At 38.4% G+C, this 17298-nt stretch overlaps 1 protein-coding gene across 5 annotated transcripts in view; it reads left to right on the forward strand.

Moving 5' to 3' along the window:
• Positions 1–13514, forward strand: part of COL19A1 (collagen type XIX alpha 1 chain) — a 180628-nt gene extending 167114 nt beyond the window's left edge. For 4 of the 5 annotated variants that reach the window (XM_071548523.1, XM_071548524.1, XM_071548525.1 and 1 more), the window contains 4 exons: positions 629–695; positions 2527–2682; positions 9159–9236; positions 9469–13514. In XM_071548523.1, the coding sequence (XP_071404624.1) occupies positions 629–695; positions 2527–2682; positions 9159–9236; positions 9469–9605 (438 nt within the window). In that variant the 3' untranslated portion in view covers positions 9606–13514. Of the gene's footprint in view, positions 1–628; positions 696–2526; positions 2683–3491; positions 3859–9158; positions 9237–9468 lie in introns of those variants that run through there. The other variant, XM_071548526.1, reaches the window with a different exon arrangement.
• Positions 13515–17298: the final 3784 nt, after the last annotated feature.

Consider the following 17298-nt stretch of genomic DNA (forward strand, 5'->3'; position numbering starts at 1 on the left):
AGGCTGTTAGTTTTAATAATTATTTTTAAATGTCTGCTATGAATAAACTTTAATTATTGGGTGTTTTAATTCCTGCGTATCAAAATGGCTACTCAATACAGTTAATTTTTACATTTTCTGTAAGCTTAAGACGTAGAGTGTAAGTCTTTGCAACTGAGAAAGAAAAGGAGGCAGACAAAATTTACTTTCAGTTAATGGGAAATCAGCATTTAAAAACCAGTGAAATGCTGCTGGTCAGTTGGCGATATCTTGGTTTGTCTCCATGTGCACACAGGCACACATTGAGGTTATGGGGGTTTTTTAACCTCAGTGATATAAAGTAAAACTCTAAAACTCTGGACATCCTTAGTGTCTCGTGTGAGTTAATTTTCATGCACATAACTTGCTGGTTGTCTTGACAGCTGGATGTGCCTCTTCCACGTCGTGGCATTACTGTCTTTATAATATATAGTGTGTTTTCAATAAAGTGGCCTTTGCAATTAAGTAAATAACACAAATAATATTAAAACACTTATTTGTTGGTGAAAAGTTTATATTTTTAGTGCTAATTTCAGCACTTTTTTTATTTTGTAGCATCATAAAGTGTACTCTGCTCCTGATACATATGACCTTTCTTTTTCCTCATCAGGTTGATTCACTTTCACTTGAAGAAATTAAAAAATATATCAGACAAGAGGTTCTTAAGGTTTTCGAAGGTAAGAAAATGAAGTATTATACAACTTAATATAAATCTTAAACTCTGCTCTGAATTTCTTTTCATGACATCTAACTTACACTACATTTAGTAGCCGCCTTGTTGCTGTAGCTGTTTGACAATTCTACAGAACTGTTCTAACAATTAGAAGCTATAGTATCCATTAACCAGAGTAATTTTTTATGTAAAAGATTAGCTTTAAAAGATAGTCTGCTCCAAATCCTAGTAGCAAGCAAAGGTATGTATCATTGTAGATACAAATATGTCATATATTATTGCAGATACACATGTATTTCCAACATATCATTAAGACATTGAAGAATTACTAAAGAGACAATGGAAATATCTAATTATTTTGCTCTCTTAATGACTGACTATTTAAATGAGATAAAAGCTCAATAGCTTTCAGTCATGTAGATCTGAACTGCTGTTCGGTTTGCTAAGCAAATATCCCTGCTGAGTTCTACAAATTTCTTGCAAGACCAACAAATTCTGGCACAGTTTTAGGCAAGTACCAGATTTCAACCAAGGCCTTTGTATTATATAAGATTCCTTAGATTAGTCCTAAATCTGAAAAGGAACTATTTTTCTTCCCTGGTGTTTCCTTAGTCATGGTTGAAAAGCTGTGACTCAGGTAGGTGTCTGAAACAAGATTCTGCTTGAACACCCTTTAACAGTGGCTTCTCTTACATTGTAAAATTCATTTGTTGTATCTTCACTATGCTTTTCTCATTTTTCATTAATATTTTTGGGTAAAACCCCTTTTATCTTTTAGGGATAAAAGAAATAACGTAAAACTTGAGACTTTTTGACCTGTTCAGATTGTTTTTCACCTTGTAACAAGGCTATCAGTTTGGGTATTTTCACCCTCCCCAGAGTGCAGCCCCTCAGAACTTCAACCTAGTGCGTATTTCAAGAGCAGCTGGTTGGCTGAAGTCACCTCCTTCTCCCATTCAAATAGAATGGTAACAAGTATTTAATCTGTTAATAGAAAGAAAATACTAGAAGGTGCCCTGCCTACAGACAATAATGGAGTTCTGTCTTTATAACTATTCCATTTTCTATACCTCACTGGTGTTCCCACAGATCTTCCATTTTGGTGTTGTTTCACTTTTCCTACTTTCTATCACCTTGCTTCTTTTTTGTTTGATGCCCACTCTATTCTCTATTCTAATTTTTTTCTTAAAACTCCACCACAGTAAATACCTGGGAAATCATGTAATGCTTGTGGTTTTAATCTGGTATAAATTGAGGCAGGGTCATTTTGTCTACCACTAAGGAACACTACAATGTTACCAAGTGCAACTTCTTCTGCCAACATGAACAGTTCATAATGAAATATCTTCAATTAATAATCTTTGCTGAGAACTTTCAGGTTTTGTCACAACTGTTTTCACGGTTTCAGTATATTCCAAGAATGATTCTCAGTATTTAATCTCTGCTTTGCAACTTAATATGAGTTACAAACATATAAGGTAGCCTTTCATATGTGTATTAAGTAAGAATTATTCTGTGTTTATGTATTTTAAGTCCTTCTCTGAACAGGAATCAGAAGTCATTTGAAATATTGGAATACATTAGTAATAGAGAGTAGTAATAGAAACTTTAATACGAATTCATTCTAATGATTTCAAAGGGTAAAGATTCAGATATGAGTCTGAGTGGAACTGAAGGTCTCAGTGCATGTTGGAGCATTTTAATACCGTGACGTTAAGAAGGATTGAACACCTTACTTTGAGAAACTTTACCTGGGACTTTGGAATTTATTTATTTTCTGACATTTTCCTAGCAGATTTCTTACCCACTTTTTCTTGTGTCTTTTATGAATGAAGAAAGGATGGCTCAGTTTGTATCCCAGCTGAAGCTGCCTGCTGCAATGCTTGCTTCCCAAGCCCATGGCAAACCTGGGCCACCGGGAAAAGATGGGTCACCAGGGCCACCAGGAAAGGATGGTTTGCCGGGGCCACCAGGAGAACGTGGAATCCAAGGTAGGAATTCCAAAAAATGTCTCTATCTTGAAATCCTTATACACTTGCTAATTATTATTAAATAAGCCAAGATTACCAACCTAGCTTCCTAATAATTAACTTTTAAACTTATGTACTTATATTTTTCCAGACTAGATCTAAATATTAACCCAAAGTAAATGTGTGGATTTTACTGATTAAAAACTCCTAATCAGTGCATTTTATTCTAATAAGTGATAAAGTTAATTATTGACAGATATCTAAAGCTGACAGAACTACTGCAGCAGTTTTTTTTTCTCCAAAATACCTTAATAAAGAAGAAAAATTATGCCAGCACTCCAACTGTTTAGATCCTTGATCATAATGAGAGATGTTCTTATTTAAGAAAGAAAATTTGATCTCCTTGTCTGAGTACTCTCAGCTTTGATCCTAAGACAACACAGGGGAGATAAAACTGAAGGCAAATACTCTTGAGGAAGCATTGAAATATTACCACATGAATTCTTCTTACCATGAAGATACCTATTTTCACAAAAAAGTTCAGAGTAATCAGCTTTTGCTGTATTCCAAAGGGAAATTTGTGCATTGCAATGCATTAGCACAACATAGGTCTTTGCTTCACTGAACTGTCTTTTACTGCAAAATTAGCTTCAAGGGATCTGAGCTCATTGCCATTGTGCTCTGTTGTAGAGTCAGCCTCTCAGAGATTGAAAGGAAGTAGAGAACAGGCTAAAAGGAAAAAAAGAATTTATCAATGAATAGTATTTTATGGGTGTGTAATATGTAATTTGCAGTTTATCTGTAGGTAGTTCTTTATTATCTTTTGTTAGTTTGGTCTGCTCTGAAGTCAGACCAAGTCAGACTGGAATGAAGAGCATGAGAGCAAGGCTGAAGATGTATGGATCCTAAAGCTATCAGAAGAACAAAGACTTACTAACACTGATAAGCGCAAACCCCTGAGAGAAGCTTGAAAAATGTGATGAGCTCAGGATGAGAAGAACAAGAATAAAGTATCAAGGAAAACAATAAAAGGCTTAGAATCTTGCAACACTGACTTCATCATTACCTAAATATTCAGATCACCGCAAATAGTCAACTTCAATGTCAGTGCCAGATTGGTCAATGGTGATGTATGTGGTAGATAGTCTCAGGTGCTTCTGGGAAGTGAAATGTTGTACTAGATTTCATTTCCAGCTAGTCAGCATTAAGAGTAAAAGTTAAGTATGCTTGGAGGGGAGGGGGGAAGGGAAAGCTGCTTTCTTATGCCTTATACTTCAAGGAAAAGTAGTGCCCCATGTACAGAGGATTTTCATTTGTTTTACGAATATGCTCAATATTCTTTTCTGATTAGTAAAAGGTAAGCTAAGTGAGAAGCATTTAATTCTCTGATACATCAAAAAATATATGAAATTAAACTTCCAAGGAAAGAAATCTTTCTTATAGTCTGAATAAGACATAGTCTCCTGTGAGAGAAGGGCACTTACAAATACCCTTCATGCCTTACTCAGTTGTGCCTGTGCATGTTACTGTTTTGTGACAAGAGTAAAAAGAAATTCTCTAAGCAGATTGAAAAGCATCCTTCTATATTCCAGCTTGTTTTCAGACATAAAATACATATCAAACAAGATTTCTTGAAGAAGCACATTATGTGCATATGGGGCTGAGACCATCAAGGTAGCATGATGTGTGTACAAGTCCCAATACACCTTTCATATTGACTGAAGGATACTCCTTATTATATTTCTCACTTTGGTGCAGCTCAGACTGCCAACTCCAGGGATTTGCTGTGTGCAGTAATACATGTCTGGGCTGACAGAGTGGGTTGCTTGTCCCAGACAGACTGGGAGAAGTAGTAGATGCTTCTTGGCAAGCAATTCTCAGGACCTCCCCTGTTTGTGATGCTGGGCAGAGAGCCTACTACAGACAGCCAGCAGAAAAGACAGGTGTGTTGGATGCTGTGTGTCAGAGGAGATATTTGACTTTCCTTGTGGATTCATAGGGGTCCCTCCATACACCTTGAGTGTCGTGCCAGTTCCCCAGGGAACTGGTCTTTAATGACTTGGCTGGATTCCATCAGAGCCTCCTTCTGCAGAGCAAACCAATAGGTAGGGGGTTAGTCCCAGAAGCAGAAAACATAGATACTAAGTTTTGGAAATTTAGGCATAGTTTTCAAAATGTTTACTGAAATAATAGCTAGACTCTTGTGCATAGAGTCATCCTCTTCTAAGGAAGCCCAGAATTTTTACCTGCTGGCCTTCAGCAAGACTGTTCATAGTGTTCCTCAGATACTCCCCTGTGGTTCAGGTACAAACAATTTATAGAATGGTCTCAGTAAAAATATGGCCTGCAAGCAAAATATAATAGAGAATTGCAACTTCAATTACAAAACACATAATTGGTATTCACATAGTGATTGGGATTCTTTATCCTGTGGCATATGCATCAGCAAGCTGATACTCTGAGGCAGTGTCACCGGTGAAATGTACAGCATCTGCTTAAGGGGGCACAGAGGAACTTTACTCTGTATGAGTTTTAAAGTATGTTAATTTCTCACAGAGAATTAGAAAGTTTATTTCAAGACTTTACTTCAAGACTTTCTAATTTGTCATCTGTTTGCAAAGAGCCAGACAGCTTGTTATGTATTAGAGGATCTAACTCCATTAACTCCACTTACCTAATTGAATTTTTAAAACTGTAACAGAGAGTTTTGGTCCATTAGATGAAATGCACCTTGGGATGATTTTGCAATCCAGAGATCCTTTATGCTACTATGACTATTGGGGTTTTTTTCCTCACTAGAGAGAATATTTCATCTTAGTTAAAATTCACTCTTTCTATCAAATTAAGGAAATGAGTTTTTTATAGGTCCTCGTAAGTCATGGTAGTCTTAAGGAATCAAACATCAGAGTTCAGAAAATAAAAATGTGGTGTGATGAATAGCAAAAGCTTATCTTTATTGGCAATCTCTGTTGTAAAATGTATGTTTCTTATAATAATTAATTTGCATGGTCAAAGCAGGTAGAGACCTGGGCTGTCACCAGGAACCCATTGTAGCAGATGTTCTCCAAAGTCACTGTTCTGAAACAGCTGCACTGGTTTCAACAGTTACCTCTTATAAAATGTTCTCTGCTGTGGAGGTTGAAGTTAACCTGTTTTATCTTCATTTGAGACCCAGCTACTCCCTCTCAGCTGAGAGGTTGTAATACACAGAAGGAATTTAGAATATGTAGTGAAGGCTGGATGAGAGGACTTGCTCTTAGCACCCTCTCTGCTGCTTTGCAGTCTTCTTTTTAAGGACACAGAGTATTTGCACAGTAAAACACAGTGGGTACTTTGGTCTCATTGTTCCCTGATGTGATAATGTTTGCCTTGTATTTGTATTAAAGAACCTCAAATTTCTCTAGATATATTTGACACGGTAGTTTCAAGTGCTGCATTGTCCATGCTGATGGAACAGCATCTCCATGATATAGGTGGAATACCTTCTGGAGTAGTTTAAATACCCTTTACCTCCAAGTTCATAGTCAGTTCCATCTAGAGCTGAGGGCGTTGCCATAGGGACACTTCTGACGGTGGTGTTTGTGGGGAGCACCAAGCCAAGGGCTGTATTTCAGCTCTCACTACTCATCTGGGAGCAGAAACTTATCTGTTTGAACACACACCTGCTATGTACTGCTACCAAGTGTTTACCATACTTCCCACCTTGGGGACATGTTTATAGTACCAGAAATTCTTGGTTGCAGAAATCACAACAAAACCTCTGGAACCCAGATGAAAGGCTTTGCTAAAACAATTGGGTTTTGTGTTAAGCAGGTGCCTCTTACTGAAATTGTAATTTCACCAGTAAAAGTAGATAGCATCTTACATGTACCTTTACATTACCTTTACATTAAAAACAATAAATAACAATCTGATTTTTGTGTATGGTAATACTTTCCTTTGACTGTGTATGACTTCGTCACTTTAAGCTCACAAAGAAGGTGATATTATCCTCTAGAAGTGTAATCATGGCACTGCTTCTGAGCAAAATATACCTCATTAAAAATCAAAGATCTCTCTGCCAAAATTACACATTGCATTGTTCAGATTGTTTACATATAGGTCTGTTTACTTGCATCCTATTAAATAAAGCCTTATTGTCAGAAAAGATATCTGGGAATTTTTGTATTTAACTTCAGTGTCAGCAGAACTTACCTGCCACTGTGTACAAACTGCACCTTTGCATGTGTATTTGAATGCAGCCAGTAATGGTTTACACTACCCTGGATCATATATTTGCATTGACAGGCTGCTTTTTGTCCTGTTGTGGTTTTTTGTTCTTTTCCTTATTGTCTTGAATTCCAGTGATGTTTACAGAATCATTCAGTCTATCTTAGTGCCTTTCAGTTATGATGTCAGAGACCTACAGTAATGGTTAACATGGAGATTATGTGTTGTATGGTACCTGTGATTTCTCCTTCTTATCTATGACTAAAGAAATGTGAAAACAAATGATTAGTGGCAACACTGCTTTGTAAAATTATAGTTAACTGGGTTTGTAATGGGAAATGCAGTGTAACTATGAATTATAAATTAAAATACATAGAGAAATATATAATAAATAAGACACATAATGGATCCTGTGATTGTATGATTGAGCTTTTCAAACATTAGCAATACTATGTGTTGCACAAGATGTTTCAGAGCAAACCAACTTGATGTAGATATAAATAATACCATGGTCATTGAAGAGCAAAACCAAGATTGAAGTCCAAACATCTGCATGTTCCTTTTTTTGAGTCTTTATATCTTGTGTGCATATATGCCTTGTACAACTCTGCATAACACAACTCAGTGACCAGACTGCATGATTAATATTTTTTGGTTTTCTGTGAGCTTTTAAACAGTTGATTTCCTTTAGCTATGTTACGTATGTCACTCTGCATGCATTTTCTAATGTTTTACTCACTGTAATTTCCTTATTGCAGTGCTGAGAGAAGAGTAAGATGACTGATGATCTGTTTTGAAACCTAGAATGATTGCAATAGATAATAGACACTACCAAAATGTATAATATGCTTGTGTGCAACAGAAAGCTTGAATAGTCTGTGTACCATTTCTTCTGCATTGTGTCTGTTGTAACAACCCTGAATTGGTACCCACAGCACCCACAATAGTTTGCTTTTGGAATATCCTGTATGGTACCAGTGTTGCCATAGACCACAGCATACTGACAAGCCACCCTTTGCCATCCATTTGCCAGTGCCTGTTAATCTCCATGAGACATCAGGTGGATTGACACCACTATGTTGGCTGGTCAGCCGTGACTCTTCTCTGTTAATTAAAACTAAGTTACAGTTCTTCACCAGACAAAGTTAATTGTATGGCTTAGGTGATGCTAGAAATATACTGGTCCCTGAAGCAGGACAAATTTAATTCCAAATATAAGCAGAAACTGACAAATTAATCTTCAATACTTATCACCTTACACATCTAAGGTGGGAGGAAGAAGGTTTCCTTGGAAGGAAGGTGGTTTCCTTGTAATCCCTTGTAAAGTAGGGGGTTGCAGCAGGTGTCACGCTTGTTATTTTAAAAATTTCTTCATCCTCTGTCCTGCATAACTTACATGATCTGAACAGAAATGGTACATTTTTAGATGGATTCTTGACTTGAAATATTAAGGAAAATGTTTTACCAGTAGCCACAAGTCCTCTGCTCTAAAGCAGCCACAGTGTTTCCCAACTAATAAAATGCTTTAAAAACACGTAAAGGACAAAGAAACAGACATTGGGCATGAGTTGCACCACCTGAGAATGTAGAAGCTATTTAGATAAATACAAAGCTATGGCCTGTGAAGAAAATTGACTACATTATTCCAAGTGTAATTAGTAATCACATATTGTTAACAATGTAAAGCTGCTTGGGTCAAAGGAGGCCTGGAACCCTGTCTGCAAGCTCTAAAGATGCGTATTCCACACGAGGGCTGCTGGGTAACACTGGCAGGGAAGTTGGTCTCCTCTTGCATAGAGGGGAATGTCTAAGTGTAAAACTGCCAGTTTGCAGGCTAAGGAGTGCAAATGTAAGGATTTATGTAGAACAGAGAGGGTGAAATCTTGCTGAATTTGTGGGCTACAAGGGAAGGGCTGCTCAGACTGCAGCTGTACTGTGGATTGGTGCCTTACATCACTTCACTGAACAGGGAACACCAGAGCAGAATATGCATTTGGCTCTTTATTAGAGGAACTTCAGAAAGGTAACTTAAAAGCTTGAGGAAAGTCCAACTAGTGAACAAAGCAAGAGTCCCTTGGCAGAGGATGCAACATTTAGTACTAGAAATGCTAATATTTTCCCAAAGGAACTTAAAAACTGCCTTAGAAAAAAATACCAGTCTCTGAAAAAGAAGAGAGCATGTGTTTTCCCAATTACATTTGTCTTGGTAATTTCCTGTCAACAGAATATACAGAAGATCACTGTTTATAATAAGAGAGTGCTCTTTTTTTTATCTTTATTCTGTATAGGTTATAGAGGACAGAAAGGGGAAAGAGGTGAGCCTGGAATTGGACTACCCGGTAACCCTGGACCACCTGGCCCTGCAGGTACAAGTCTTCAGATTTATTCTATTGTTATTTATGAACTAACAGGCCTTTCTGCTGTTCTTCACATTGTTTTTACACCCCTGCCTTTCCTCCCAAGCTGGGTCGTAGCATGCAGTCAGACCCACCTGCCTTCTCATGGATGAGCTGCGTTGCACCTGCCTGTTGGTGATGAATGCAGGGCACTGCACATGCTTTGCCCAGGACTCTGCTAATTATAACTTTGTTTTCCCAGCTACTGGCCTGCCAGGCCCACCAGGAACTCCAGGCTCAGCCGGACCACAGGGGCCACCTGGACCCAACGGGAGATGCAGTCCAGCAGATTGCTATTACCACATATCACAGACTCGGTCACATACCAGCAGGAAATAAAAACCCTCTCCCCCAGGCACTTGGGTTCACAATCAATTTTCACTCCTTCCAATAAGTTACTTTAATTTTTGAAATATTTGGTGCATTTTTTTTCTCTTGACACTGCATGGTATATAGATCATTTGTAAGGCTCAAAATTGAGCCTTTTTCTATGTTATTTGCAGTGTTATAATTCTGAAATGATGATGTATATTTTCCAGAGTGCATTCCATGTGTTGTTTCTCATATTTATTTAGCTTAGAAAAGAAAATAGGCACAACTAATTTTCATATGCTTCTTTCTTCAAGCAAAAGGTATTTTATTTTTACTTAAGATGCTATGTATGACCCAGTATGTAAGCTGGCTTTATTTTTCTTGCTGGTGCTGAATTTTAAATGAAAATATACATTTCTGAAGTTTCCAAGTGTACTTGTTCATGGCGAACGCAGGACCTAAGCTAGAGCACTGGGAACTCTGGTCAGACTAAAAGTTCATGTCCCTTGAGGAGGCTCTGGCACACCTTCTGGAAAGAGCCTTTGTTGTGCATCACAAATGCTGCCCCCTGTTTCAGTCACATCCAAGACATTGAAGAAGGAAACAAATGTTTTCATGATCTCCCTAATCCCGTCCAACGCTGAGCTTCAGACTGACTGGAAAATTGTCAAGTGTAACCCTAGGAAGTGTCTCTCCTGACTGGATGTTGTCCCAGCTGGGCGGCTTGTTATCTGTCATTTAATCATGGCTACAGATATTAAACTGCAAGGGGATGATGTTAATGTTCCCGTCTGAGAAGCGGCGCATCTTCCAACCATTGCATGGACTAAGTGTACCATCACTGCCTGCAATCAAGCTACTCTGCCATTAAGTCTGTCTATAGCAAAGATGACCCTTTGCTTTAGAGCAGAGAGTGGTGGTGGATATGCAATCCAAGAAGGGAACTTCACAAGCCTCTGATCTTGATAGTAGTACAGTTTTCCTCTTCCTCCTGCAATGATCACATGCTGAAATAAGCTTGAGATGAATACAGAAACTGTAGAGTGCAAAACTCACAGGTCCTAATAACTGGTGGTAAAAAATCACTTGTGTTCAAGAGAAATTTGGAAAAATATACGAAACCCTCCTTGAAAGGTGTACTACCAAGAGCACAACAGCACCCAGTTATCAGGCATTCAGAAAATCCTACAGGACCAAAAAATGTCAGTGATAAGCCAAATAGAACCAAGTGTACATCCTGTAGATCTCGAGGGTTGAGCAAAAGAAAAGCTTGAGAAAATTGTATGAAAAGGAAAGAGGAGGTGTGGCCAAATTTTCATTTTTCATTATTAGGAAGCAGATGATCCTGGGTTAGTCCAGTGGAGTTTTCTGCAGTGAAACAGGAAGTGAAGGTGCCATTGAGAGAATATAGACAGCTATAACCCAAAACCTCAAAATACATCAGTAGTACAAAGCCATACTGAGGGCTCTTACCCTGTTGTTAGGAAGCTAGTCACTCTCCCACATCAAGCAGAAAAGTGGTTTTGATGTCTTCATGTTTGAGTAATACTGAGCTGCTAGGAAAGCATTCTCAGGTTAGAAGTGCTGACTTCAGAAGAGCTGTTGTGAGACATGAATCTGGCTGTCTTCTGGGTGTTGCTTAAAAACAGTTAAGGAATGACCAGTGGGAGTCTCTGTTAAAAAAAAAAAACTACATGGGCATTTGTTCTGAATAGAGTTCCTAGCACTTGCACCCAGAGTGGAGGAGCAGGATGAGAGCAAGAGGGGACAGAGTTAACCCAGGCAACTGAGGAGCTCAGGCACTCATTCTGAGACAGTAAGCACACATTCCTGACATGTTCATCAGTAAGATGTTTGGAGGAAAGAAGGTGCTTGCTACAAAAAGATGTTAAAGGAAACACAAGGGTGGAAAGCTGAGAGTAAACACCTGGGGCAGAAGAGGGTAACAGGAAAGAGGATAGTGGAAAACCTGTGGCATACAATGAAAGCATCTCCCGAAGGAGATGTAATACACCCTACAGCTGGGCACCCCTTGAGGGGTCAGAGTGCTTTGTATGTCCCTCACGAGGTTGGGATAGGCAGGTCAAAGTCCATAGTGGAACCCCAGTCCTCACACCTCCTCTTCTGCTCAGCCCCACCTATCTCATGGGTGGATGTAGCTGCTCTTTCTTTAGGCTGGCACATCCTCCTCTCTGCCGGTGGTGGATGTTTGTCCCACCAGGATGAAGGTGCAATTGGAACAAGTGGTCCTGCCTGTACTTATCTCAATACACCCTGCTCCTGTTTCAGACCTCCTGTGCCTATGGAGCATGTTTTGGTTTGCTCTGTGGAACTGATCACCTTTCCAGATCAGGTCCTCAGGGCACCAGAGCTGTGAAACCACTGGGAGCTGGTGAGGCAGCTTAAAACCAAGGACTTGCCTGTCCTGAAGCACCTCCTGCTGAGTGGGCTCTGAGTCTGCCAGCTCAGCGAGGAAGACCCGGCACCAATGCATGTCTCGGTGTCTGTGCATGTACCAGTGGAGGAATAGCCCTACATACTGGTTTCCATTCTGTGAAAGGAACTGCTGGTCAGGTATCTTGCATGAGCATTTTCTCTATTTTTTTTCTTTCTTTTTTTTTGGTTTTTTGCTACTTCTGTAATAATTCCAACATGTGTAATAATCTAAACATTTTTTACTTTGTAAGTTAATCTTACACTTGATTTTCTGTGATAATATTAAAAGGGTGCTGTCTTGTGAATAACATTCATGCAACATAGAGCTTCCCAAGCAGCCCCACCCTGGAAGGCTGTACATAGTCTATTGCACCGTGTTAGTGGTATCTGTATATTTTGGGGCTTTTAGCTAGCTGAAACCCAGCATCTGTTATCTGCCAGGTGCAATTGCTGTATGTTAATTTACTTGAACTTATTGGAAAGCAGAACACTTTTTATATTTGAAAAAGTTTTATTTTTTCATCTATGTTTCCTACAGATGCCTTTTTCTTTTTATAGGCTCAAACATAAAGGTCTTTTTTAAATGTATTTGAATGCTTTCAGTTGATTTGCAGATAACTTTGGTAATTAACTTGTTGCATTATTTTTATTTTACTAAAAGCCCACTTTAATTTTCTCACATGAGAAAACGGGTATTTTTTTATATGGGCTATCTGGATACCTTTTTTAAGATGCCATGTTCTTCACTGAGGTAGAACAGAATTAATTCTAGCTTAACTTGACTTTCACACTGGCTTGCTTCTACTCCATGTTTTTAGAATTGAAAGTAGAATGCAGCTAGAAACATGAGTCTGCATGATTTTCAGGTTTGGCCTCTGAAATTTCTTCACAGTTTCAGACTGCTGTTGTCTTAGTTTTTGGCGAGGGGCCAGGGAGAGAAGAGGTGTTGCTAATCTATTTTGCGATTTCCTTTATCAGTTTTGTATCTGTTTTGAGCACTTCATGCTGCAGTAAGCACTGCAAGGGACTAAACACAGGGGATTTTTCTTTTCCAGTAGCCTAAGGTCTTATATTCTGATTTGGGCATGTTTACGTGCAGCAAGACTCAGAAGTGAAATAACTTTGACAAAAGGTTTTAAACCTTTCTTAAAAGCTCTCTAAGCTTTATCCTAGTTCAGGGTCAGACTATATTATATTTTATGGTAAATTGCTTTTATAACCTAGTAAGAACATTTTGGGATTTTCTTGAAATAGCTATGTACAGAACTACTCAGTTTGCCTAAAGGAGGCAAAGAAACTTATTAAGAGGGAAACTTCCCCAAAGCTGCAGCAGGCCTGCTGTTGTCCACACGGTGGAGTTTAAAACATCCTTTCAGTACAAAGGGTACAGCTCAGGCCTAACCTGCTCAGCAGTGCAAGAGCTGATCCAGCAATGCATATTCTCCAGCATAAGAGTCAGTGTTTCTGATTTGGTTCTTGAGCTTGACATTTTTCTTCCCCTCCCCTCCCCTCCCCCCCCCCCCCAATCTATTTAGTTTTGCATGGTAGTATTTGCAGAAATACTGCCTTTCTTGGATAATCATTGTCAGGTAATATTGATTAGACTTTACTTGTGTTTATTATTATATTGTGTTTTGTGTTTACTATTATATTGTGCTTTCTGTATGTTAAAAAAAGAGTATGAAGTAGTGGGGCATCCTGCTTTCAGGCATCATTTATGTCCCCTGCAATGGTGTTTGTCTCTGGTGGAGGAGGGATTCGCCTGTGGTTAGTAAAAATTGCATCCTTCATGCAACTGAGTAGCAGTGCAGCCTAGAGACCAATATTCTTGTCTTAAACTGGATTTGGTTTCAATGCTAGAAGAGCACTGTGATACAGGAACAGGATTGATTGTATAGTCCATCCTTCCTTTACGTTTTATGATTTTGGGTTATGAGAAATGTTAAATATGCACAGCTCTATTAAATAAGTGTATTTTTAAATTTAATGGATAAACACACAAAATACTTTAGAGCTTCTTTTTCACAAGAGTGAAATACTATTTTTCATGTCAGTGTACACTCAGTTTTTTTCTTCTTTTTCTGAAATGTTTACATAAAAGTCTTGTAAGAACCCCAGTGGCTAAACTAGCATTTTATAAACCTGTTTCTCCAAATATACTACATAAAACCAGTCCCTAACCTTGCATTTTATCAATGAGTAGAACCTCTGCTCTAATGTGACATGTAAGAGAAGTATCTCAGAAAATATTGTTCATTTAACCTGGATTTTTATTGTGTCTTTATTAATTTCTGGGTGTACTGAGTCATAAAAATTTTCTTTGACATCTGATATGTCCACTACAACTATATTGTACTGGATGGATGTTGAAATCCACCTCCAAATGCATAGGTGGATGTAGGCCATGGAAAACAAGTTTAACTTTAACCTTGTCATGGTTGGTGTTTAAATGGAAAACTCAAGCTTCACAATACCTTAATGAAATGTGATTTTCAAATATTAATTGCTAACAAACATTATAGATTCTATTTTCAAAATAAGTTTGTGGCTAAAAGATTGGAAGTCTACATATCTTTTATCAATTTTCTTTCTGAGTCTGCTGTTTTATAAACACAAATGTATTTAATGATTTGCTGCAGTTTTAATTTAAATATATTCTGTCTCCAGTCAGTATGTTTGAAGGACATACCTTAAATTTTTGTATTCTTTCATTTCTGAATGATATGCAGCTGTCACTGAATGAATCACAGTACATGCTGACTGGTTGCTTGTTTCCTTCCTTATATTTTTGGTTTGCAACATTTAGGGTTCAGTTCAATGGAAATACATTAAGTGGATGGAAAATTGCTTTTTGCATTATGATGCAGCCATTTACATCTGAAACAGTACTCCAGATGGAAATGGAAATGTTTATATACTTTCTGTTAGAGGCTCTGTCAGAAATGACAACCTCCTCTTCTGTGTCAGATCACAAAGGGAGGATGCAACTGCAAATGGGAGAAAGGAGGGGCACAAAGCCACTGTAGCGAGCTCTGGAGACCAGTCAGGGCAGGTTGGTTGAATTTAGCAGGGTTGGGTTTTGACCACACTGAAGTTGTGCTTCCTATGAATTGGTGAAACTTAGGGGTCTACAGTCTGTAGGGAAAAAAAAAAGTTAAAACCCATGGCCCTAATGTGTATATAATTTATGGAAGTTAATACATTCTATGAATCAGATGCAGATAAGTTTCTTATCTGAATATGAGATAAACACTTTCATTCAAGAAATTGATTCACTGAAATGTTTAATTTTAGGGAACTTTAGGCATTCTCATTATTCTCTTGCTGCTTAACTCTCACAGAACAAAAAAAAGAGAACTCCTATGCCATAGGTATTTTAAAGGATGCTAGGTAATAATTTGACCACTAAGTTGATTTTCTTTCTTCCAGTTTCATAGTGGCTTAAGCAAGTTCATTTCATTCATTGTCTGAAGCTGCCAAGCTTACTTATCCCTTTGGATACACATGCAGCAAGCAAAGGAGAGCAAGAATAAGATTGAAGAGAGGAGAATAAAACTGAAGCTGTAACAAATCATAGAGTAGTGTCATATAGGATGGATGGGTGTAGAGAGAGGTAGTGAACAGAATTAAATCCAGCTGGTGGCTGGTCACTAGTGGGGTTCCCCAAGAGCCAGTCCTCTTTAATATTTTTATCAGTGATCTGGACAAAGGCATTGAAGGCATCTTCAGTTTTCAGACAATACCAAGTTGGGTGGGTTGATCTGCTGGAAGGTAGGAAGGTTCTGCAGAGGGATCTGGACAGGCTGGCTTGACAAATGCTGAGGGTTTCCTCAACCCACGTGCAGGACTTTGGCTGTGTTGAACCTCATGGGGTTCCCATGGGTCCACTTCTCAAGCTTGTCCATGTGCCTCAAGATGGCATCCCTTCTCTCCAGTGTGTTGACTCCACTGTACAGTTTGGAGTCATTGGCAAACTTGATGAGGGTGCACTTGATTGCACTGTCCATGTCAGGGACAAAGGCAATAAACAGTGCCAGTCCCAACACAGACCCCTGAGGAACGTCACTGGTCTCCACTTAGACATTGAGCCATTGACCCTCACTCTCTGTGATCAGCCAGGTCCATCTGTCAAATGCATATCTTTCTAGTTTAGAGACAATATTGTGCAGGACAATGTCAAATGCTTTGCACAAGTCCAGATAGATGATGTCATTCCCTCCTCCCTCATCTACCACCACTGTAACCCTGCCATAGAAGGCCACCAAATTTGTTGGCAGTGCCAGGTTAACAGTCAGACTCAACGATGTTAAAGCTCTTTTCCAGCCTAAACAAGTCTATTAGCTAGTTATCATTTTGAGGACAGTTAAAGGATTTTCTCTGGGTTCCTGCCTACACTGAAGTAACTGAGGAGCTGAAACATATTCATCACAGGGCAATTAAACCTCCAGAATTAGAAGTGGTGACAGAGATCAGAACTGGTAAAAGTGATTTTCACTAGTCTTTTTCAATAAATCTCATAGCATTTTATGAGGCTGAGCCTGAAGGAGAGGAGAACAAGATTTACTTGGGACTTCACCAAGGTTCCAAGAGCATCTAGTTAGAGTTGGTGACATGCTGTCAGTGGCTTGTGAAACCTCTGACTATTTGCATTTATTTGTTTGAACTGGCACTATTTTTTCTCTCTATCAGAATAGTCGATACACCTTTGTTTTAAATTCACAATCCTGCTTTATTTTCCAAATCTTTATTTACTTGAATGTGCTGTTAGTAAAAATCCAGTCCCTGGTGTGTTATGGTATACAATCTACCCTTCACCAGGTCCCCTTTTCCACTCCTGTGCAAGATCTGAAATTGGTAAATACTTAGATAAACTAACACATCCCACACTGACTTACAGTGGGTCTGAGGAGCTATTCTTCAGTTCTGTATTTCAAGTTAAAACTTGTGAGTCATCTTGAAGGCAGAAAATCTGTCACAATATTAAGCTATCCACTTATATAGATTCTGCATTGAACTGACCTTCAGTGTTGAATTTTTTTGATTGTAATAATTCTTATTTGGTTTTTTGCATATGAAGGTTTTTGCTTCTACATGAGTTCCCTTCCATAGTGGAATTTTATGCATTTTTCAGACTATATTTTTAAAGCACTTCACATTTGTATTTAAATGTTGGGGGGTTTGCTTCTTTTGATTCATGTGTTTATGCATTACATATGAAAAACAGTATTTTCATTCTGTTATCAGGTCAATTTTTTTCTCTTCAACAGTTTTACACACTTTATAG

This window comes from Pithys albifrons, chromosome 2 (genome assembly GCF_047495875.1).
Source record: "Pithys albifrons albifrons isolate INPA30051 chromosome 2, PitAlb_v1, whole genome shotgun sequence".
In the NCBI taxonomy this organism is placed as follows: Eukaryota; Metazoa; Chordata; class Aves; order Passeriformes; family Thamnophilidae; genus Pithys; species Pithys albifrons.